Genomic DNA, 25707 nt, shown 5'->3' on the forward strand with positions numbered 1-25707 from the left:
TTGCAATCTCTGACCATTTTGGTGTATTTTTCAACATATCATTATCTACTAGAACACTCAGTGAAAAGCGCACAATAACCAAGCGTTATCTCAGTGCTGGCAGTGCCGTGGCCTTCACAGACATGATACAGTCCCTCCCTCCCCTCTCAGAAAATGGGAATGAGCTAGTTGAAACATTCACACACAGAGTTAGGAACTGTATTGATGCTGTGGCACCAAAGGTAACTAAAATAATCTCTGGTAAAATTAAGATGCCCTGGAGAAACACTCCATCTATTGTAAAATTTAGGCAAGATTGTAGGCAGGCTGAGAGACGTTGGCGAAAGTCAAAATTGCAAGTACATTTTGATATTTATAAAACAACATTGCAGAATTACAACAGTGAAGTGAAATCAGCAAGGAAAAACTATTTCTCTACCTTAATCAATTCATCCAATAATAACTCAGCTGTCTTGTTCAGAAGCATAGATCAGCTAGTAAACCCCACCTCCTGTGGCTTCCCTGAGACTGTTTCAGTTGAAAAATGTGAGGAGTTTGCTATATTTTTTAGGGACAAGATTACTAGTATAAGGCAGAACATAGCAACAAGCACTAATAGACCATCAACCCTTATATCAGTTACTCAGCCTAACTTTAATATGTCTTATTTCCAAGAAGTTCACATGGTAACACTACTTGATGTGATTTCATCACTAAAATCCTCTACTTGTGAACTGGACCCTTTACCAACAAGCTTTTTCAAGCAGGTTCTGAGCTCATTAGCAAATGAAGTTCTAACGATTGTTAATCAGTCTCTGCAATTGGGTGAATTTCCTAAAATTTTTAAAACTGCAATGGTTAAACCACTATTAAAGAACAGAAATCTTGATCCCACAATTCTTAATAATTATCGACCTATATCTAACCTTTCCTTTCTTAGCAAAATCATTGAAAAAGTAGTGTCAATCCAGTTGAATGACTATGTAAAAGTAAATCAAATAAATGACACTTTTCAATCTGGTTTCAGAGCTCTCCACAGCACTGAAACAGCCCTAGTTAAGGTAGTAAATGACTTGAGATTGAATAAGGATGCAGGCAAACTCTCAGTCCTTTTTCTGCTAGATTTAAGTGCCGCTTTTGACACCGTTGATCATGAAATACTTCTTGATCGACTAGAGAGCTGGGTAGGCCTTAGTGGCTTAGTCTTAGACTGGTTTAGATCGTACCTAACTGGGCGTGATTACTATGTAGCATTAGGTACCTCTTCCTCCACACGTCAAAAAATAACTTGTGGCGTCCCCCAAGGATCAATTCTTGGGCCGTTACTATTCAACCTATATATGCTTCCGTTACCACACATCATTAATAAACATGGTATTAGTTATCATCAATATGCAGATGACACTCAACTTTATATTTCGCTAGAACCTAAAGCCCTAAAATCAATTTGCTCACTGTTTGACTGCATAGATGATATACAGACATGGATGTCTGACAATTTTCTGCAATTAAATAAACAGAAGACAGAGGTTCTTGTTCTTGGCAGTGATTCACAAAGGAATGATGTCCAGACTTATTTAAATCAAATGAATCTGAAAGCCAGACAATGTGTTAAGAACCTGGGCGTCACCTTTGATAATGAGCTCAGCTTCAAATCACACATCATGACTACATGCAAGACAGCTTACTTTCATCTTCGAAACATCGCTAAGGTCCGAGATATGCTCTCTCCTGCTGACAGTGAAAAACTTGTCCATGCATTTATCACATCAAGGCTAGATTATTGTAACGCTGTTCTATCTGCTCTTCCAAAGAGCTCTATTTCGCACCTACAGCGAGTTCAGAACGCGGCTGCAAGGGTTCTGACCCGCAGGAGAAAGAGAGATCATATTACACCTGCACTCCACTCACTGCACTGGTTACCTGTCAGCTTTAGAATAGATTTTAAGGTTCTAGTCATGGTTTTTAAATGTCTTCATGGTCTTGCCCCTCTTTACCTAAGTGAAATGATTGTTAGATATGTTCCAGTCAGGTCTCTCAGGTCTTCAAACAGTAATCTACTGGTGATTCCTAAAAGCCGATTAAAGATTGGCGAGGGTGCTTTTAGCCACTATGGCCCAAAGCTCTGGAATTCTCTTCCTGAAGAGCTCAGAGGCATTTCATCCCTGCATAGTTTTAAGAGCAGTCTCAAAACATTCCTGTTTAGATCCGCTTTTAGTTAAGAAACTCTTATCTTAATAGTTTTATCTTATTTACTTTACTTTTTATTATCTTAGTTCACTTTTTACTTTTTATGTTATTTTAATATTTTTATCTTTAATTTCTTTTAACATTTTCTTTTTGTCTTTTGTCTTTGTCTTATATCCTTTTAATGTTTCTTTTATTTATACTGTAAAGCACTTTGAGTTACATGTATGTATGAAAGGTGCTATACAAATAAAGATTATTATTATTATTATTATTATTATCAGCTAAATATACTGCTCAAAAAAATTAAGGGAACACTAAAATAACACATCCTAGATCTCAATTAAAAAAAAATCTTTGAAATCAGTTGAAAATCTCTCATTTCTACCTGTTGTCTGTTCCATTTGCACAAGAGCAGTTGAAATTGATTCACAATCAGTGTTGCTTCCTATCTGAACACGAAGTGTGGATGACTTGGAGTTACATTGTGTTGTTTAAGTGTTCCCTTTATTTTTTTGAGCAGTGTAGTTAAAACACTTTGTTCAAAAAGTATATATTATATTATGATAATTATATTGTATTATATTATATATTGCTCAAGTAATTATGCATGAGGAAATTTTTATGGTATAACAAAATACATTCTTTCATTTTAAAAAAGGAATAAATTAAGGACTGGCTCAGTTCAATTTGAAACATTAGACATTAAAAAAAATGTTTAAAAAAAAGAAGAAATTAAATAGAGAGCCAAACAGAATATTATTGAGCCCATGTTTGGACAATGTTTCTAGCTTTGTAGTGAACACATGCTGTAACGCGACTGGAGAGTGCCCAAGTTTCCACAACATCATTGAGCTTGTCAGTTAAACTGTCAGCGGTGTGTCTATCCGACATGTTCGTCGTAATCAGCACTGCAGATTTTAGCTGCCAGTTCTCGTCAGTGTAGTGGCACATCACAGTAATGTAACTTTCTGTTGTTGGAGCCGTCCAACAATCTGTTGTAAGGGCTACAGTAGTAGCAGTAGATAGCTTTGTTTTTAGCTCACTCGTATTTTTTTGTAGCGAGCTTCGAAAACGCTCGCCTTCCCAGTGTAGCTGTGATTTTAGGTTGACCAGGTGCACTGGTGATATGCAGGACAGCTGCATGCATGGTGTTCAAATGATAATTGAGTGAGCTAGTGGAACTGTTGTACTTCAATACCGCATTACACACAGAACATTTGACTTCTTTGCCTAAATTAACAATGTTGAAATTGTAGCGACTACTACTCCTCGCAGCGAGTTCCCTAACAGACAGGCACTTGGCCCTTTAAGTGACACTGGGAGAGCGGCGCCTGCGCGCGCCAGGGGAGGGGAAGAGAACAGTGCTATTGTTTGAGTTGCGTGGAAAATAAAGTTTCCCTCCTTGGGATTTTCTGGATTACGCAGTTTCTGCCTTGTTTCCCGAACACGCTTCAAAATGGTCCCACACCGCACGTCTTTTCGCCCGCTTCATTTTGTTTTCCACTCTGGTCTTTCGCGACACGTGTTCACCTCTCGTTCTTACGCTCTGTTCAAGGTAATACAGGAGCGCTCTCTAATGATTAATCGTGATTAATACATTTTGATCGAGTAACGTCTTAATCGACAATTAATCGAAAGTCGATTAATCATTTGCATCCCTAGTGTGTGTGTGTTGGAGAGAGGGGTGTGTGTGTGTGTGTGTGTGTGTGTGTGTGTGTGTGTGTGTGTGTGTGTTGGAGAGAGGGGTGTGTGTGTGTGTGTGTGTTGGAGGGGAGTGTGTGTGTGTGTGTTGGAGAGAGGAGGTGTGTGTGTGTGTGTGTGTGTGTGTGTGTGTGTGTGTGTAGGAGAGAGGTGGGAGTGTGTGTGTGTGTAGGAGAGAGGGGGGGGGATGAGTGTGTGTGTGTGTGTGTAGGAGAGAGGGGGGAGTGTGTGTGTGTGTGTGTGTAGGAGAGAGGGGGGAGTGTGTGTGTGTGTGTGTGTAGGAGAGAGGGGGGAGTGTGTGTGTGTGTGTAGGAGAGAGGGGGGAGTGTGTGTGTGTGTGTGTGTGTGTGTGTGTGTGTGTGTGTGTGTGTGTGTGTGTGTGTGTGTGTGTGTGTGTGTGTGTGGATGTTCACTGGATCAGTCGTCGTGTCCAGTTGTGTGTGTAGAGGAGTGTTACCATGGAGACTCGGGTGTTCTTGCAGGACTTGTAGGTTATTCTAGTTCACACACACACACACACTGAGGAGTCAGGAAACACCCTAATCCCTGCATAGAGGGGTTGAGTGAATGTGGAGTTGAATGTGTGTAAGTGTGTGAGTGTGTGTGTGTGAGAGGAGACACTGTAGAAGGACAGAGTGCCGGCGGGCCAGTCCACATACACTCCTACTCTGTTGGAGATGGAGGGGACAGAGATGACAGTTCCCTTCTTATTGTGTCTGACAGTGTATCTGTTATTAGAGCAGTAAAGACGCCAGGACTTTATATTCCATCCAAAGTCACAGTCATCACTGCGTCCTTTCCTGCTGATTCCTTTATATGTCACTGCTATAAGAGCACGTCCACTCCACTCAGCCTCCCAGTAACAGCGTTCACACACACTCTCTCCACACACACTCTCTCTACTCAACACATTCATATAGTAATCAAATCTGTCTGGATGATCAGGATACGACTGCTGCTCCCCCCACACAGGCATCACCTTCCTGTTCCCCTCAGACAGAGAGAGGAGTCTGTGTGCTGTGTTTGGGTCCAGTGTGAACTCACACGCATCTGCACACAAGAACAGACATTAGAGGAGAGAACACACAACACAACTACTGTGTGAGTGTGTGTGTGTGTGTGTGTGAGTGTGTTATACTGAAACAGTGAACTCACATTTTCTTAGTCCTGGTTTGATTCTCATCGTCCCTGTATGATCCACCCTAAAACACACACACACACACACACACACACACACACACACACACACACAGTGTTTAAACATTCTAATTCTAATTCTTTCATTCTTTCTCCCTATTTACATCTCTCCTATTCTTTCTCTTCATCCCTTTCTCCCTTTCCCCTCCTCCCTCTTTTCATCTTTCTCTCCCACTCTCTCCATCTCTACCTCTATTCCTTCCCCTTTTGTTCTTTCCCTCTTTATCTCCCTCCTTTCCCTTTTTCCTTCATCTCTCTACCTCTCATGCTCTTTCTCTGTCTCTCTTCTACCTTCTCTCTCTCTCTCTCTCTCTCTCTCTCTCTCTCTCTCTCTCTCCCAGGACTGTGTGTCCTCCCAGTATAACACCAGCATCATCAAACTGGTTGGACCAGACAGCATACAGGGGGACCTGATGGCATGTTGTCATGACAACCATCTCTCCCTGAATGCAGACAAGACGAAGATACACTGAATTCATACATGAGTTTACAGTTGTGAGTGTTCAGTAGATTTTACACTCACACTGTCAGGACCGTCTCTGTACTGTCAGACTAAACATCTATCATGATCACCCACTCCATGACGTGTCACATGACAACTCCTCTTCTGTTTTGATTTAACTTCTTGGTTTACCTTTTATGTGTGCTTTTATTTTGAATTTCCTTGTTGTGTCTGTCTTCACGCCCCATCCCTGTCACCCTCCTCCTCATTAGTGTTTTCACCTGCACCTGGTTTCATTCCCCAGTTCCTCAGGTGTTTGTAGCCCTTGTTTTCAGTATAACCTTTACTGGTCATCACACGTAGCTCTTGTTGTATATTCAATATGTTCTGTTTCATTTATGTGTCTGTAGTTGTATTACATGGTTGTTGTCTTTAGTTTATCTGTGTTTTTCTTAATTGTAGATGTATTTTGGGCCGTTTATAATAAACCTCATAAAAGCTCACATTTGTGTCCAGCCTCTGAGTGACCCAAGTTACATCACCAACTTTAGGAGATTTATTTATTTTTAGACAAACATCTGAACTATTTTGGTCAGTAAATGTTGTGCTACTGTGTCTGTGTTTGTTCTGTGATTACAGTGTAGCCCTGAACACACACACACACACACACACACACACACAGGTGAAATGACACAACTGTAAAGTTCCTCCATCACATTGTGGATGCTGTTCATACAGCTGCTGTCTCTGTTTTAAAGAGTCCAGGCTCCTCCCCCTGATGACACACACCTGTCCATCATGATGGGGAGCAGGAACCAACCTGTCAGGCAGGAGGACTGTAGCTCCGCCCTCTGGCCTACACAGCTCCACCCACTAACACTGTCACACTCACTACAACACACTGCAGTACAGTTTACTATAACACTGACTCCCCAACTCACCCTAAAACCAAACACTAGACAACAAATACACTACAAACATATCACTGCACAGCAGAGTCTACAAACAGGATGAATTATTAATAGGGAGACCAGTCAGAAATACATAAGGAACAGATGATTATGGCCTTCAGTAGTTTAGTTACTCATGAACTCTAGGACACACACACACACACTATAATGTTACCTGAGTTTGTCCAGTCTGCAGTGTGGATCCTCCAGTCTAGCAGAGAGCAGCTTCACTCCTGACTCTCCTGGGTGGTTGTAGGTCAGATCCAGTTCTTTCAGGTGTGAGGGGTTTGAGTTCAGAGCTGAAGCCAGAGAAGAACAACCTTCCTCTGTAACCAGACAACCTGACAATCTGAAGAAAGGAGAGAGAGAGAAGGAGGGAGAGAGAGAGATAGATAGATAGATAGATATGTATTTCCAGATCAGTCTGCATGGAGCAGCTAGAGATGCTGGGAACTGTAGTGAAGGTTCCTCCACTCTCATCTCCAAGATGGCGTCCTCCGTGCAGACGGCTTTGTTCACTCTTCTCCACATCACTGCTGCTTTCTCACTCTTCAGAACTCTAGTACTCTACCACTTTACCACTCTAGCATTTATATTTAATGACTATTTAATATCTTAATCCTAATATCTTAATCCATAGTCTGTATATATTGTACCTAAAATCATTCATCCAGTGTCTAGTTCATCTGTGTCTACATCTGATTGCTCAGTTATGGTTACACATTTATTTTTCTATTATACTTTCTGTTACATTCTCTATATTATATTTTATACTGTTAATCTTTATACTTTGTATTTATCCATCACTGTTACATGGTACTGAGACCCTAATTTCCTCCAAGATTAATAAAGTTTATTCTATTCTATTCTATAAGAACACATTTAGAAACAGAGACAATTGAAAGAGCAGCATGGGTGTAAGAAAGTGCTGGTAAGTCATTAAAGTCCTGATCAGAAGAGCAGGATTATAAGACATAATAATTGTTCATTATAAGACATTTACATTGACAATATCAACACCCAGAACTTTCATTCTAGTTACCTTATGCTTAGCCTGATTGTGTGATTTATTTGTGACTTGTGTATTCATCTGTATAATTTGTTTTTGTGTAATTTGTGTGTTAACGGGCCGCCCAATGGAGGATGGGTTCCCTTTTGAGTCTTGGTCCTCCCAAGGTTTCTTCCTATTCCCCACCATCATAGGGAGTTTTTCCTTGCCACTGTCGCCTTTGGCTTGCTCATTGGGGATTTGGACCCATAGTATTGTTAACCTTGTAAATCCTGTAAAGCTGCTTTGTGACAACATGTGTTGTGAAAAGCGCTATACAAATAGATTTGATTTGATTTGATTTGATTAAAATCCCTGAGTGGAGAGTTTAGATTAAAGTTGCGTGTGCGTGTGCATTCAGCTCATCACATTACAGCGCATTTCCACACGGGCCTGCTTGGCGCGGTACGGTTCGATACTGTTCTGGTAGTTACATTTAGCTAATATTACGGCAATAAGAGCCAGACTCGGACTGCTTTGTAAACGTGGCGGTTACCCTTTATTGTCTTCACTCCTCGACTGCCCTGGTACAACCACAAGAGGGTGCTATATGAACATTGAATGGTCACTACCATAACATCCCCCCTTCTGAGTACATTATAAGCAATAATGTTATAATTGCAAATTCCCTTATCTTTTAGCAGCGACAGAACCATTCCAGTTAAACTAAAGGCAACATATTCAAAGGCTGTTACTTGAACTCAACTATATAATAAAGTATTCATTACTTTATCTATTATCTAATTAAATTGTGAACTTATTCCAACTAACTATGAAGGTGGGGTAGACAACCCGATCCTTCAACTGAGTGAGGGGATTATTCTGCCCCGGGTTGGTCACTCAGATGTCCGAGAGTACTTTCTGCCTATCTCAAAGTCCTTAAGGTACCTCGGTGGGTTTCTGTCCCTTGTTGGGTATCTTCTTGCAGTAGTTTGGTTGTCTGGTGATACAGGAGACTGCTGAGTCTGTTCCGGAACAGGGTTGGTATTCTCAGGCAGGGTAGGGCTTGGTTGTTCCATAGATTCAGTTCTAGTCCCTTGTAGTGTGATGAGATGGCTCCTGTTTCTACGTAGGAGCCCCCTGGGGGTCTCAACAAGGTAAGACCGGGGCGTCTCTGCTCTGCCTGATATAGACCCATTTTCTTTCATGTCCGTGATCCAGACTTGATCTCCTGGGTGTAGTCCAGCAAGGTCATGTGCTCTGTGTCTTTTGTTGAACCATTTCCATTGTTTCTCTCTCTCTTTCCTTTCTCTCTCTCTCAGTGTGGTGATGTTAATCTGGCCAGGGATGAGGCAGGACGGAAGGATAGGTACTGTGGTACGAAGTTTCCTCCCCATCAGGAGCTCTGCAGGACTATGTCCATTGGCAAGTGGTGTGGCCCGATATGCCATGAGAGCAAGATATGGATCTCCTTCCTTTTGTAGGAAACTCTTTACTGTCCTGACTGCTCTTTCAGCCTCACCATTGCTCTGGGGAAATTTCGGGCTGGAGGTGGTGTGAGCAAAGCACCACTCTGAAGCAAACTGGCGAAAGTGCTCTGAGGAGAACTGAGGGCCATTATCTGATCTAAACTCTGCTGGTATGCCATGGCGCGCAAATATGGACTTTAAGTGATCAATCACTGCTGCTGATGTAGTAGACGACAGCTTAGCTATTTCTATGTATCTTGAGAAATAGTCCACTACAACCAAATATTGGCTGTGACTCCAGTCGAAAAGGTCTGCACCAACCAACTCCCAAGGTCGTGTAGGAAACTCCGTTGGCATGAGTGTTTCTCTGTGTTGCTGTCTCACCTTTGCACATGTCTCACATTCAGCCACTAGCTGTTGTAGTTGAGAGCTCAGTCCTGGCCACCATACTGACTGCTTAGCTAGTTCCCTGGACTTCGCAATGCCCTGGTGACCTGTGTGCAGTCGTGTCAAAACATCTTTTTGTAATGTTTTTGGAATAACAATGCGCATACCTTTGATCAGAAGTCCATTTTCCACCGTCAGGTCCCCTGCATGTTGGTGGTATGGGAAACATGGACCTGGTATTTTGTGCTTGTCTGGCCAGCCCTTTGTACAGTATTGTTTGACTTGTTTCAGTGTTTCATCTTTTTCTTGTTGCTCTCTTATCTGTAGTAGTTTCTCTTCTGTTGCCGGAAGAGCTGAGATCACTTGGTGTGCATACAAGTCAATCTCTTCCCTCAGTGTGTTGTCACAAACAGTCCTTTCTGGTGCTCTGGATAGGACATCTGCCGTTGCTATGTGTTTGCCTGGGACATGTGAGATGGTGAAAGAGTACCTCATCAACCTCATTCTCAGTCTTTGTACCCGTGGTGGCAGTTCATCCAAATTCTTTGAGCCCAAAAGTGGTACTAAGGGTTTGTGATCTGTCTCAACATGAAACTCGATGCCTATAAGAAAGTCAGAAAACCGCTCGCATGCCCAGGTTATGGCTAATGCCTCCTTCTCTATTTGAGCATATCTTTGTTCAGTGGGGGTTAGTGCTCTTGAAGCAAATGCGACTGGCTTGGTCGTACCGTCCTCTTGTTTCTGAAGTAGCACTGCTCCCAGTCCATATGAAGATGCATCAGCTGACACTGTTGTCTGTATTTTGGGGTTGTAAAGTGCCAAGTGTGGTGGTTTACTCAGCTCTGACTTAATGTTGTCGAATGCCGTTTGTTGCACTTCACTCCAGCACCACATGTTTTTGGTACTGAGTAGTTCTCTCAGTGGCTGTGTTTTCTCTGCTAGGTGAGGAAGGTATTTTCCCAAGTGATTTACCATTCCTAAGAATCGCCTCACTCCACTTACATCGGTGGGGGCCTCCATGTTGCTGACAGCTTTCACTTTTTCTGGGTCGGCTTTGACCCCTGTACTGTCAATGATTTGTCCCAGAAACTTGATGGAGGTTTTTGCAAATTCACATTTCTCGCTGTTTAATGTCACCCCTGCTTTTGTAAGCCGCTCTAGAACTGCCACCAGTCGCTTGTCATGCTGGGCCTGTGTGTCTGCATACACCAAAATATCGTCCATTAGGCAGACAACTCCATCCAGCCCCTCCAAGAGCTGAGACATCCGTTTCTGGAAATGCTCGGGAGCTGAGGAGATTCCGAAACAAAGTCTATTGAAACAATATCTCCCGAATGGTGTGATGAAGGTTGTGAGAACGGCTGAGTCCCTGGACAAAGGTATCTGCCAAAATCCTGAGTTTGCATCAAGTTTTGAGAATAACTTTGCGCCCTCTAGCTGTCCTAGGGTGTGCTCCACTGATGGTAACATGTGCCGTTCTCTTTTGACAGAATTGTTCAGTTTGGTTAAGTCAACGCACACACGTACTTCCTCTCTGTTTGGTTTAGGTACTGGGACCATTCCTGCACACCAATCAGTAGGCTGCTCTACTCTGGAGATTACCCCTAACTCTTCCATACGAGCTAGCTCCTTTTTGACTCTGGGTAGCAGGGGAAGTGGGACCCGTCTTGGGGTTGACAGGGCAAATGGCTTTGCACCTGCTTTAATCTCGATTTTGTATTCTCCCTCCATTCGTCCTAAACCACTAAATAGTTTTGGGAACTGCTGCTTCACTGCTCCTACTGAAGTGAGCGACACTGCTTCTACTCTAGCCACCAACCCAAGAGCTACACTTGCTGGGCGGCTAAGTAACCCTTGTATCAGATCTGCTACTACGTACACAGACTGTACTGTAGTTTTGCTGGGAGTGCTTATGTTAGCTGTAAACTTCCCTCTAACTGCTAGTGGAGACATACCTGCACCATAGAGTTTCAGTTTTGTGGGTTGCAGCTGTGGCCTTTGTGTTAGAGAGTCATACACTTTTTCTGGCAACACGGTTACATCCGCTCCCGTGTCTATTTTGAGCAAACAGTCCAAATTGTTCACTTTTACCGTAGTGATCCAGGCATCATCCGTGCCCTCTGATGCAACTGAGCCTAAAAATGCAACTTCTCCTTCCTCACTGTCATTACCTGCTGCCTGTATTTCTCTTACAGCTCCCGACCTGCATACTCTTGCATAGTGTCCCTTCTTTTTACACTGATTGCAAAGTACCTCTCTGGCTGGACACATGTTTTTGCTGTGAGGAGGTCTCTTTCCACATCTGTTGCACTGTTTTGTGTCACTTTTCACATTTCTCTCTGTGTTTTGTGGCACAGTTTTTTTTTTTTTGAACCATTTTGTTTTGGTATTGACACTGTCTACATTACCCAGATTTTCCTGTTTGAAGTTGTTTTTGAGAAGATCCTGCTGCTTCTTAACAAGCTCACTTTGGCGGATACGTATCACTGCCTTTTCTAATGTGAGCTCAGCATCCATTTGCAGTTGCTCCGAGAGCCGCTTGTCTCTTATTCCGACGACGAGTCTGTCCCTTATCATTTCTTTGTGCAGTGCCCCGTAGCCACAGTGTTCTGCCAAGGCATACAGGGATGTAATAAAACCATCTGCGGTCTCCCCTATTTCTTGCTGCCTTTGGTTAAACTTTGCACGTTCAAAAATTACATTTCTTCTAACAACAAAGTGTTCCTCCAGTTTCTCTTTGAGAGTGTGATACTCACTCGCCTCCTCTTCGGTCAGGTTCAGTGCAGTAATCACGTCCTCTGCTTCATCGCCCATTGTATATATGAGAGTGTTAACCTGGTTTTCGTCCGGCTGCAGCTCCAGTCCTGATGCTATCCTGAATCGTTCGAAGCGTCGGATCCATTTCGGCCACTCTTCTGGCTTGGAGAAGTCAAACTTTGGCGGCGGTGACACTTGAAATGCAGTCGGTACGGCTGCCATGCTGTCAATCTCCCCTCCTGGGATGCTAGCTAGCGCTGGCTAATGTGTTAGCTTAGCTTTGCTCCCACGGACTTTTGATTCTGGCGTGCGGCGCGAGTTCTCTCTCTGGTGAGTAAGTTTTTACCTTTCCTGTTGTCCTTCCTCCTTCCAGAGAACTTCTGACACCATGTTCTCGTAGTTACATTTAGCTAATATTACGGCAATAAGAGCCAGACTCGGACTGCCTTGTAAACGTGGCGGTTACCCTTTATTGTCTTCACTCCTCGACTGCCCTGGTACAACCACAAGAGGGTGCTATATGAACATTGAATGGTCACTACCATAACAGATACGGATCGATTCGCAACGGAACGGTACGGTCGCGTTGTGTTTCCATTACAATGGTGAACCACCCCAATGTGGGTGGAGTCGCTGTTGGCGCGCGGGTTGTAGTGTCGTGACATCATTTGTATGCGACCACAACACCGGTTGATGCCCCTTAACACATAGCATTATTGTATCTTATTTATCTTTATCTTCATTAATGTATGTGGTTGCTCTAATTATTGATAATAATTTGGTATTACTCAAACAGGCTGAACACACCCTGCATAAAAAGCATCAGTCATACAATCAAATGAAATCAAACTTTATTATGAAATATAGATATTTAAAGTACAACATATGTAAATAATATAGTTATAGTTAAAAAAAGTGCAAAAAGCAAATTACCGAAAAATAACGTAAAGCTTTATATGAAATAAATATTTATAGTACTACAAGCAACATTTTGTGTGCTTTTACTGGCATCTGTCTCGCATGGTGTTCACAAGTTCGCCAAGCACCCCGAGGAAAGCCCGGTTGAAGGAAACATTTTCCGCCAACTCCGCTCGCCTCGTCAGTGGAAGGGGAATCTTGAACGTAAAAAATAACAAATATTAAACACAAGCATTCCCGTGAAAGCAACAATATAGCGTAACTGCACAAAATGTGTAGCACGTCATCGCTGCTCATGCTGTATTTATGGCTACAGCTAACTAGCAACTAGCAAGGCTAAGAGCTAGCTATTGTACAGTAGTGACTGTGGTGGTAACTGTTGTGTATAGTAATACACCCTGATTTAATACATATTGTTCATTAAGAGTTAACCTGTGTTGTGATTTAGTTATCAAATGTCAAGGTTGTAACCAATCAGTGTGTATTTGCGCAGAGTGACGTGTTGACAAGATCCGGTTGGCGGGCTTTTCTTTTGTTCGACAGCGGTTGTACAGTCAGCAAATAAAGACAAGACATTGACTCAATCTACGTGGTATTTATTTATGTGAATACACGACAGAACTTGGCGACGAGGATGGGATTGTCTGCCTTTATGTGCGACGGATAGTTCCCCGTTTTGACTGTGCACTATACCAAAATATATATATATAGATATATATATATTTTTTAAATGGCGCTGTATACCAGCGAAACTGGCTTAGTTTTTGACGAGACCATGGAGTCTTTTGAAAACTACGAGGAAAGGCTGCAGCAATTTTTACTTGCCAACAAAATCGAAGGAGATCAGAGCAGAGCTGTGTTTTTGTCAGTTGTGGGAGCAAAGACATTTGCGTTGCTCAAGGATTTGGTAGCGCCAAGCAAGGTAGGCGAAAAGAGCTTGACAGACTTGCTAAAGGTGCTGCAGGATTTTTACACACCGAAGAAGAATGTGCTAGCAGAGAGGTATGCTTTCCGTAATCGCAAGCAACATGTGGGTGAAACGTTCGCCGAATACGTCGCGGTTTTGAAGGGACTATCTCGCACCTGTGAATTTGGAGCTAACCTGGAGGACGAGCTGAGAGATCAGTTTGTGTGTGGAACTACCAGCAAGGATCTGCGCAGCAAATTGTTGCATGCTGCCAGTGATGGGGGACTGTCATGGACAAAGCTGCTTGATATAACGAATCATTTTGAATGCACTGCTACGGGATTGCAGTCCATGCAGCGCGGTCCGCAACCGCCCCATTTGCGCGCGGACCATGTGGGTCTGCGGCAAAAGAAACAGAGAGAGCCAGGAGCTTCGCAGACTGAACCGAAGCGAGTGAGTCATGCCCCTGGTGAGTGTCACCGATGCCTGAGAAGAGGACATGCGCCAGCGAACAGATTCAAGGATTTCCAGTGTCATGGATGTGGTAAAACCGGACATTTGGAACGTGCGTGTAAGGGAAAACACACCGAGTTTCGCAGGACCTCAAATTGCTTTCGGCAGCACTCGGCTGGCGGGTCCGCAGGCCGCAGTGCACCGCCAAGGAGCGGTTCAGATGTGAATTTTGTGGACGAGAGAGAGACACCGGATCAAAGAACCGACTCTTTCCAATCGGTTCAAATGGACAAACAGACTGATATGGAACTGTATGTGGTGAAAAATGACTGTGAGTACGTTAAACCTTACAGAGTTATGGTCCGTTGTAATGGGGTTAAGCTGTGTATGGAAGTGGATACTGGGGCTGCGATGTCGGTAATATCAGAGAGTTTGTACAGGTCGAAATTCCACAAGGTGCCGTTACAGCCATGTAATGTTAGCCTTAAAACCTACACGGATCAGCCATTAGATTTGATGGGACAATTTGCAGTAAATGTAGAGTGTGGGAAACAACAGGTACAGTCCACTCTATTAGTTTCTCGCGGAAAAGGGCCAGCACTCATGGGTAGAAATTTGATTCGCATGCTGAACCTAGACTGGTCTAAAGTGAATCGCATAGACGATCCGTTGGAGGCATTGTGCGCGGAACACAAGTCAGTGTTTAGTGCCGAGTTAGGTTGTGTAAAAGGGGTGACTGCCACGCTCAGAGTTTCAACCGAGGCAAAACCAAAATTTTGCAAGGCTAGACCAGTCCCATATGCATTGCGTGAAGCTGTCGATAAACAACTTCTTGAAATGGAAAAACAGGGTGTAATCTCCGCGGTGCAGCATAGTGAATGGGCTGCGCCAATCGTTTGTATCCCAAAACGCGACGGGTCCGTACGTCTATGCGGAGACTACAAAGTGACCGTTAATCCGTGGTTGGATGTTGACCAGTATCCTCTGCCCAAAACACAAGATTTGTTTGCTACGTTGGCGGGAGGAAAGCAGTTCACTAAGTTAGATTTGAAGCAGGCGTATACGCAGTTGCCACTGGCTGAAAAAAGCAAGCCCTTCCTCACCATTAACACTCAACGTGGTTTATATGTCTGCAATAGGCTACCATACGGTGTCGCTAGTAGGGCTGTCGCGATAACCGCAGTATAGCAATACCGCGCTATTGACGAGAAGATCGCAACGTACGGGAATTAACCGCAACAACCGCAATATTTGTGTTTTTTCCCATGCGAGGGGAAAGTGCCTGTGCAAGAGTTAAAGTCATTTTCCCATCAACCCCCTGTTATCATCCGGTGCGGCTGATCAACAATCCGTCTCCTTTTTTCAAAGATGGAAACTACGGCAGATGCTCTGGTCAAAAAACAAAACGCGACTTCGCCGGTTTGGGAGCATTTCGGGTTCAAGTCAAATCCACGCAGATCCACTCACCTGGTGGCGCGTCAATGAGGCTAGATTTCCTCTGCTCTGCAAACTTGCCCGCAAGTACCTGTGCATTTGTGCAACAAGCACACCATCAGAGCGAGTTTTTAGTACTGCCGGGAATATTGTTAGCCCTTTCCGCTCCTCACTGAAACCACATAAGGTGAATATGTTGGTTTTCTTAGCGCGCAGCAGGGACGTGACAACTCCGGTTTAAGCTGAGACGTTATTCTTCTGGTTAAGGAAAGATTTCGTTTTATTGATTTATTTATTAAATTATCTTTTTGTGTTTAAAATCTCGTTTAAAATATTTACCCTACACTTTTAAGAAAGCGAAAGAGCATGGGTTCTTACTGCATCTCATTTGACTTCTGTGTTCTCTATTTGACAATAAACACATATTTAACTGCTCTTAAAACTGTGTCTTCTTTGCAATTTAAAAACAATAAGAACCCCTTTACAATAAAAACAATAAAACAATTATATAGCTCTAAAATTAAGATTTTAGACGACAAATGACACATATCGCGTCATACCGCATATCGCGGTGTTGAGCCACCATAAATAACCGCAGGGGAAATTCTTTCACCGCGACAGCCCTAGTCGCTAGTGCGCCAGCGATTTTTCAGCGCACTATGGATCAAATCCTACAGGGTCTAGATGGCGTTGTCTGCTATTTAGATGATATATTGATTACTGGAAAAAACACACAGGAGCATTTAAGCACTCTGAAAAAGGTACTGTCGAGGTTGGAAGAATGCGGGTTACGAGTAAATAAGGAGAAATGCTCATTTTTTCAGAACAGTGTCACTTACCTTGGGCATGTCATAGATGCAGAGGGGTTGCATCCTATGAAGGACAAATTGGAAGCTATCGAGAATGCACCGGTGCCAAAAAATGTTTCGGAGCTAAGGTCTTTTCTAGCCATGCTCAATTATTATGGTAAATTTATACCAAACCTGTCAACTGAGATTAAGCCACTAACTGAACTGTTGCACAAAGACAAAGAATGGGGCTGGTCAGAGACATGTCAATCAGCGTTTGACAGCACTAAGAAGAAACTCATGTCTGCACCAGTATTGACTCACTATGATCCCAAACTGCCAGTGATTTTAGCCTGTGATGCTTCGTCTTATGGGATAGGGGCAGTTATTTCGCATCAGTTACCAGGTGGGCTTGAAAAGCCAATAGCATATGCATCTCGAACTTTGACCAAGACGGAGGTCAATTACTCTCAAATTGAAAAAGAGGCACTCTGTATAATTTTTGGAGTAACCAAATTCAATGAATACTTGTACGGGCGCAAGTTTACGTTGGTCACAGACCACAAACCCTTAGTGAAAATCCTAGGACCAAAAACTGGGACTCCTACTTTAGCTGCCGCTAGACTGCAACGATGGGCTTTGATTCTAGCCGCATATCAGTATGACATACAGTACAAGCCTTCTCTGCAGCATGGTAATGCCGATGCGTTATCTCGTTTACCCCTAAACATTGAGGGCCCTGAATGTAATCCAATTTTCAGGGTATCTTTTTTGGACATGGTGCCCATATCCTCAGCAGAGATCGCTAAAAACACCAGACTGGATCCAGTATTGAAGAGGGTAAAATATTTTACTTTAAACGGGTGGCCAAAACATATTACGGAGGAAGAGCTTAAACCTTATTTTGTGAGAAACACCGAACTGACAGTAGAAGATGACTGTGTGATGTGGGGGTTGCGAGTAATTATACCCGAAGTGTTACGCTCACAAATGCTAAAGGAATTGCACGCAAATCATCCAGGAATTGTTAAGATGAAAGCCTTGGCACGTAGCCATTTTTGGTGGCCATATTTGGATTCAGACATACAGGCTTGCGTCAGTACCTGTCAGTTATGTCAGCTAGGCAGAAATCAGCCGGCTAAAGCTCCTGTTCATCATTGGAACTGGCCTAACAGGCCATGGCAAAGGATCCATTTGGATTTTGCACAAAAAGGAAAGCATCATTTTCTAGTAGTTACTGACAGTTACTCTCGCTGGCCTGAGATTGCCATAATGTCTAGCACTACTGCAGATAAGACCATAGAGGTGCTAAGAGGGTATTTTGCTACTTGGGGTCTTCCTCTAGAAGTAGTTTCGGATAACGGACCCCAATTTACATCGAAAGAATTTCAAATGTTCTTGCACAACAATGGGGTAAAACATATCAAGAGTTCCGCTTATCATCCAGCTTCAAATGGAGCTGCAGAGCGTTTAGTGCAAAATTTGAAGAGAGCACTGGAGAAACCAAACAGTGGTAGTATGAGTCTCCAACACTGCATTCATAATTTTCTTTTTTGTTATAGAAGTACACCCCACTGTACCACAGAAAAGACTCCAGCAGAGTTGTTCCTCAGACGTGAATTTAGAACCAGATTATCTCTCATTAAACCTAGTTTTACTGAGGGTATGCAGCAGAAACAAGATGCCATGCAGAGAAAACAGGCTGGTAGTTTGAAGTATGATCGGCGCTTTCTACCCAAGCAAAAGGTGTTGGTTCGAAACTACAGGGGAGGGGAGAGTGTTAAGTGGCTACCAGGCAGCATAGTAAAAGTGCTGGGTCCTGTTACTTACTTGGTGAAGGTGTATGGAAAAATCTGCAAGAGGCATGTAAATCAGTTAATCAGTACAGAAATCTATACTGATGTACGAGAGGCATCGGACACTGTACTTACGTTCGATGACCCACAAGGGGCTAACCAGGTGTCATGTGACATTGTAAATACTCCAGGAATGACGGGTCTGGAAAGGTCCTCAGAGTCAGATAATCACGAAGGACCAAGAACAGAAATTGATAAAAGGGGTTCTCTCAATGTGTCCAAAAAGGAATCTGTTGTGCATGCTCAAGCAAATGAGGCCAGCTCATTAAGTGGCAGGCCAAAGCGTCAGGTAAAGCCCCCTGACAGATTAAATCTGTAGGAACAGAGGTTTGTCTTGTAAAAAAAAAAAAAAGAGTTAAAGTTAAAGAGGAAGCTGTTAAAAGGTGTTCTTTTAATGTAAGAAATGGCTTTCTGATTTTAGGGGAGGAGTGTTGTGCATAGTAATACACCCTGATTTAATACATATTGTTCATTAAGAGTTAACCTGTGTTGTGATTTAGTTATCAAATGTCAAGGTTGTAACCAATCAGTGTGTATTTGCGCAGAGTGACGTGTTGAGCTGCGCAGTGACAAGATCCGGTTGGCGGGCTTTTCTTTTGTTCGACAGCGGTTGTACAGTCAGCAAATAAAGACAAGACATTGACTCAATCTACGTGGTATTTATTGATGTGAATACACGACAGTAACATTAACTACAAACACAGCTCTAAATTCCTGCGTTTACAATAGATGCGTTCATATTACATCTTTTACGAGCCTAAGTAGTAAAACTGTGAAATCACAATACACTCACCATTCTCCGTGGCCTCCAGCACCAACATTGCCGTGTCTGTCCAGCACGTTTTCTCTTCCGTTACTGGCTGGCCGGTGACCATATATGACATCCATTTGCTGGAACCATTTCCAGTCTTTGCGGTTTGCTCCGCTGCGTCCGTTATGGTCCTTCACCGCCCGGTAATTGCTTTTAAGCTTTTTAGCTTGGACCGACCGGCACTGCTGAACGGACCGCTGGTAGCCATGAGTGGCCATTAGCACAGAAACCTCGCTAAAAACCTTTACATTTCTAGTGGCCCCGTCCAGTTCGCCCTGGATTTTTGATTGCTGATTATTAACAGAAAGGTTTGTACCTCGGCGTTTGACCAGGGAACAGACTTCGCTCCTTGGGTTTTAAAAATGGCCGAGGAGTCCATAGAATAGCGGAGGAGTCGCTCTCCTGACGCAACCTGTGACGACACTCCCTGGCCAATCAGTGTCATGCTGTTCCTCCACGTCACAGAACTGTACCGCTTCGGAACGGTTAGAACATCGAGCGAGAAGGTACGAAAATAGTACCCGAAATTACCGGCTAACTGGGACCTGGTACTAATGGAAACACTCACAAACCGTCGCGAATCGAACCGTACCGCGCCAAGCAGGCCCTAGTGGAAATGCGCCATTTGTGGAGGGAGTTCATTGTCCTGATGGGGGGAATGTGGGGGCAGTTTGTGGAGGGAGTTAATTGTCCTGATAGGGTGAATGGGGGCAGTTTGTGGAGGGAGTTAATTGTCCTGATGGGGTGAATGGGGGCAGTTTGTGGAGTGAGTTCATTGCCCTGATGGGGTGAATGGGGGGCAGTTTATGGAGGGACTTCATTGTCCTGATGGGGTGAATGGAGGCAGTTTGTGGAGGGAGTTAATTGTCCTGATGGGGTGAATGGGGGCAGTTTGTGGAGGGAGTTAATTGTCCTGATGATCTGAGGACATAAACTGTTGTACAATCTGGAGGATGTTGCCCAGATGTTCTGCAGCTCCTACCAGAGGGTGGAGCACAAAGAGGTGGTGGGAGGGGTGAGAGGGTCCAGCATGATGGTGGAGGCCTTACTGACACATCCATCTTTATAAACGTCTGCTAGGGTGGGAGTGGGGCTCCCATGATCCCCTCTGAGGCCCTGATTAGCTGCTCCACATCCTGTCTGTACAGTGTGTCATCATTATTGGTGATCAGACTGACTGTAGTGTCATCTGTGAATGTTGTGATGTGATTGGGCTGAATGTGTCAGTGCAGTCATGTGTGAGTAATGTGAACAGGAGAGGTGTGAGCACACAGTCATGTGTGAGTAATGTGAACAGGAGAGGTGTGAATACACAGTCATGTGTGAGTAATATGAACAGGAGAGGTGTGAGCACACAGTCATGTGTGAGTAATGTGAACAGGAGAGGTGTGAACACACAGTCATGTGTGAGTAATGTGAACAGGAGAGGTGTGAACACACAGTCATGTGTGAGTAATGTGAACAGGAGAGGTGTGAACACAGTCATGTGTGACTAATGTGAACAGGAGAGGTGTGAACACACAGTCATGTGTGAGTAATGTGAACAGGAGAGGTGTGAGCACACAGTCATGTGTGAGTAATGTGAACAGGAGAGGTGTGAGCACACAGTCATGTGTGAGTAATGTGAACAGGAGAGGTGTGAGCACACAGTCATGTGTGAGTGATGTGAACAGGAGAGGTGTGAGCACACAGTCATGTGTGAGTGATGTGAACAGGAGAGGTGTGAGCACACAGTCATGTGTGAGTGATGTGAACAGGAGAGGTGTGAGCACACAGTCATGTGTGAGTAATGTGAACAGGAGAGGTGTGAGCACACGGTCATGTGTGAGTAATGTGAACAGGAGAGGTGTGAACACACGGTCATGTGTGAGTAATGTGAACAGGAGAGGTGTGAACACACGGTCATGTGTGAGTAATGTGAACAGGAGAGGTGTGAACACACGGTCATGTGTGAGTAATGTGAACAGGAGAGGTGTGAACACACGGTCATGTGTGAGTAATGTGAACAGGAGAGGTGTGAACACACGGTCATGTGTGAGTAATATGAACAGGAGAGGTGTGAGCACACAGTCATGTGTGAGTAATGTGAACAGGAGAGGTGTGAACACACAGTCATGTGTGAGTAATGTGAACAGGAGAGGTGTGAACACACAGTCCTGGGGGAGACGCTGCTCAGTGTGATGCTGCTGGATGTTCTGTTCTCTGTTCTCACTGACTGTGGTCTGTGTATAAGAAGGTACAGTACACAGCTGCAGAGTGGCCCAGAGTGACCAGCTTCTCTGTGAGCTGTTGTGTAATCATGGTATAAGTGGAGTTGATGTAGATAAACATCCTGACGTGTCTTTGTTCTCTAGATGTGTAAGAGTCACGTGTAGTGCACTGGATACAGCCAGATCCTCACCAGATCGATTTACATTATATGATTATTGAAGGGGATCAAAGTAGGAGGCAGGAGGGTCTAATATGCTGCATGACTGAACTATCAAAACATTTCATGGTGATGGAGGTCAGAGCTACAGGACCAACCAAGAAGAATCTCTGTTGAATATAACAAATCTCACCTGAGTGTCTCCAGTTTACAGTGTGAACTCTTCAGTCCAGCAGAGAGCTGCTCCACTCCTGAATTGTTCAGGTCGTTGTTACTAAGGTCCAGTTCCATCAGGAGGGAATTTGCCAGTTGCAAAAATGATGCCAGATTTTCACAAGTCTTTCCCCCAAGATTACAAAGAGCCAGACTGCAAGTAGATACAACAGATATTACTATACACTCTATAGCTGACACAACAGATATTATAATATAGACATTTTTAATTAATGATCATACTACTATTTTGTTTATCACATTTAGACATGTGTGTTTGGAGAACATAACTGCATAATAAAAATGACTATACACAAAATAACCACCAGGTGTCAGTGTAATTAACCCATATGGTTGCAGTAGTGTATCTGTGCAGATGATAACCTACAGTCATGGCCAAAAGTTTTGAGAATGACACAAATATTATATTTTCATATGATCTGCTGTCCTCTGGTTGTTATGTGTGTTTGTCAGATGTTTTTATCACAAACAGAAATATAATTGCAATCATATTATGAGTAAAAAAAGCTTTTATTGACAGTTAGAATGAGTTAATGCAGCAAGTCAATATTTGCAGTGTTGACACTTCTTCTTCAGGACCTCTGTAATTCTCCGTGGCATGCTCTCAATCAACTTCTGGACCAAATCCTGACTGATAGCAGTCCATTCTTGCACAATCAATGCTTGCATTTTGTCAAAATGTGTAGGTTTTTGTTTGTCCACCCGTCTCTTGATGATTGACCACAAGTTCTCAATGGGATTAAGATCTGGGGAGTTTCCAGGCCATGGACCCAAAATCTCTATGTTTTGTTCCCTGAGCCATTTAGTTATCACCTTTGCTTTATGGCAAGGTGCTCCATCATGCTGGAAAAGGCATTGTTGATCACCAAACTGCTCTTGGATGGTTGGGAGAAGTTGCTCTCGGAGGAAATTCTTGTACCATTCTTTATTCATGGCTGTGTTTTTAGGCAAGACTGTGAGAGAGCCGATTCCCTTGGCTGAGAAGCAACCCCACACATGAATGGTTTCAGGATGCTTTACAGTTGGCATGAGACAAGACTGGTGGTAGCGCTAACCTCGTCTTCTCCGAACAAGCTGTTTTTCAGATGTCAGAAAGGGGATTCATCAGAGAAAATGACTTTACCCCAGTTCTCAGCAGTTCACTCCCTGTACCTTTTGCAGAATATCAGTCTGTCCCTTATTGTTTTTCTGGGGAGAAGTGGCTTCTTTGCTGCCCTCCTTGAGACCAGGCCTTGCTCCAAGAGTCTCTGCCTCACAGTGCGTGCAGATGCACTCACACCTGCCTGCTGCCATTCCTGAGCAAGCTCTGCACTGCTGGTAGCCCGATCCCACAGCTGAAACACTTTTAAGAGACGGTCTTGGCGCTTGCTGGCCTTTCTTGGGCGCCCTGGAGCTTTTTTGGCAACAATGGAACCTCTCTCCTTGAAGTTCTTGATGATGCGATAGATTGTTGACTGAGGTGCAATCTTTCTAGCTGCGATACTCTTCCCTGTTTTTGTGCAGTGCAATGATGACTGCATGTGTTTCTTTAGAGATAACCATGGTTAACAGAAGAGAAACAATGATGCCAAGCAGCAGTCTCCTTTTAAAGTATCCAGTGGTGTCATTCTTACTAAATCATGACAGATTGATCTCCAGCCCTGTCGTCATCAACACTCACACCTGTGTTAATGGAGCAATCACTGAAACAATGTTAGCATTTTCTAGGCAAATATTCACTCTGCAATTAATTGCTGTTAAGCTGATCACTCATTATAACATTCTGGAGTAAATGCAGATTGCCATTATAAAAACTGAAGCAGTAGACTTTGTAAAAATTTATATTTGTATCATTCTCAAAACTTTTGGCCATGACTGTAGTTCTCAAGGGGGTGATGCAGGATAAACCAGAGTTTTTTGGTTTTTATTTTAACCTCTGCTAATAACTTTGACTGCTTACAAAAGTAAGTGTGATCAAAGTGTGATCACTTGTGGGGTGTGTAAATGTAAAATAACTTAAATTAATAGTATATTGTAAAAATGGTGATTGAGGAATATTTCAGAGTAACGTTGAAGGTTCATTTTGAGTCCTACAAACACTGAATAAACCAAGTAGGTGTAGCCCCTCTATAGGGGGTGTGGTGCAGTTTACTGGAGTCATGGGTTTGGGTCTCCTCAGTTAAAATGGTGGCTCTCAATTTAGATTAACTCACCCACTATTACTTTCCTCTCACTACTATGATGATATAAACTCCTGATATGTGACGCTCAGTGAGTGAAGACCAACACAACGTACTCTAAACACAAACCTACATTATAAACCACATTAACATTAATCAGATTAATCATCTCACATATTATTTGTATGTCATAACACATTTTTACCCTTTATTCCACACTAATGATCAGGGCCCGTATTTATCAAACTTCTTAGAGTGGAATTTTGGACTTAAATGCTGGAAAATTCTTAGATTTGCTCCTACTCACAGAGTTAAGTGTAAGTGCCAGTTATCAAAACTCTCAAGTATAAGAATCACTCTTACTCTCCCGAAAAGTTAAGACTGCTCCAGAGGACTCATAAGTTGTTAAGAGTTGCCACTAGGGGGCTGAGATGGCACTGAGAAGACAGAGACGCGTGCAAACCTTCACACATTTCAATTTTATAGATATATAAATATGCACATAAATATGCACAATAATTAGGCATTAAGATAAGCATGGGATTAAATTTTTTTTGTTCTTCCTTTCATTTTTTTTCGTGCAAGAGTGTAATATTCATGCTGCGATTTTAATACTTGTAATTTTAAGCTTTGACGTCTGCCTTGTCAGTTCTTGTATGTCACTTGTGAGTGAGTCCTCTGCCTTCAGACGCCCACTCTTCCTCCGGCCATTCATGACTGGAGGTGTTTGGAAGCGCTGTCAGAGAGGGAGGGGCAGATGGAGAATCTGCGCTCAAGCCAGCAGGGTCGGGAGCACCAGCAGCTTCTTTATTACTGACTGATGCAATAATTTTGAAGTGACAATTAGCATATCAGTGTTTGTGTGCAACTCTAAATAAATGATAAAAACCTTGTATTTGAGATATGTTTTAGAATTTCATTAATGCAGGATACCGAACCCCCTCCACTCCACAGATCACCACAGTGTCTTCCCCAATGATACGCTGCACCACCTCACAAACTGCGCTAAGAGGTGGTCGTCCAAGAGCTTGCCCGGTGGTCGTCCGCCTGAATGTGATTCGGTTAGAATGTATGCAGTAACCAAAATAAATCAGAGAAAACATATGAATAACAAAAGAAAGAAGGGAAAATTATACATACCAGTGCATGTCACATACTTAAAGGTAGATATGAAATATTTTTTAATGGATTATTTATTAACTATGTAAATATGCTGTGTAATTTCACAAAAATTATGATTGCAACATTATTAAGTTAAATGTGAAGGTATTTCAACATTTTCTGAATTTTATCTTGACATTTCACAGGAAATGTTATTGAACATGAAATCCGATCCAGTGATTGGTTCTTGCAGGGGGTTTTGAAACGACGTCATCCAGGATCAGCTTTGCGGCAAAGCCAGGTGTCGTAAATCAGCTCTGAGACTGACACTTAAGAATTGCTCCTACACTTCGCTTAAAGTGAGACTGAGAGGCTTGATAACTACACTGTAAAAAATTTCTGTAGTTTTCACAGCATTATTACTGTAAATGATCAAATTCTTACTGTAGAACCTGTTTACAGCATGTTACTGTAGTTTTCACAGCATTATTACTGTAAATGATCAAATTCTTACTGTAGAACCTGGTTACAGTATGTTACTGTAAATCTGCAAAGCATCATGGTCAAAATTCAGTGGCGGGTGAATTCTACAGTAAATATAATTTTGCTGTGAATGAT

At 43.0% G+C, this 25707-nt stretch overlaps 2 protein-coding genes across 2 annotated transcripts in view; both read right to left on the reverse strand.

Moving 5' to 3' along the window:
• LOC143492533 (uncharacterized) overlaps positions 1-25707 on the reverse strand; it is a 695466-nt gene that overhangs the window by 102904 nt on the left and 566855 nt on the right. Inside the window, exon 10 of the mRNA XM_076990860.1 lies at positions 21789-21962. Coding sequence (XP_076846975.1) covers positions 21789-21962 — 174 coding nt within the window. The remainder of the gene's footprint in view (positions 1-21788; positions 21963-25707) is intronic.
• The window catches only part of LOC143492526 (stonustoxin subunit beta-like), a 123920-nt gene continuing 102585 nt past the window's right edge, over positions 4373-25707 (reverse strand). Inside the window, exons 3-4 of the mRNA XM_076990853.1 lie at positions 5026-5072; positions 4373-4920 (exon numbers count right to left, since the gene is read on the reverse strand). Coding sequence (XP_076846968.1) covers positions 4373-4920; positions 5026-5053 — 576 coding nt within the window. The 5' untranslated portion in view covers positions 5054-5072. The remainder of the gene's footprint in view (positions 4921-5025; positions 5073-25707) is intronic.

This window comes from Brachyhypopomus gauderio, unplaced genomic scaffold (genome assembly GCF_052324685.1).
Source record: "Brachyhypopomus gauderio isolate BG-103 unplaced genomic scaffold, BGAUD_0.2 sc78, whole genome shotgun sequence".
Taxonomy (NCBI): Eukaryota; Metazoa; Chordata; class Actinopteri; order Gymnotiformes; family Hypopomidae; genus Brachyhypopomus; species Brachyhypopomus gauderio.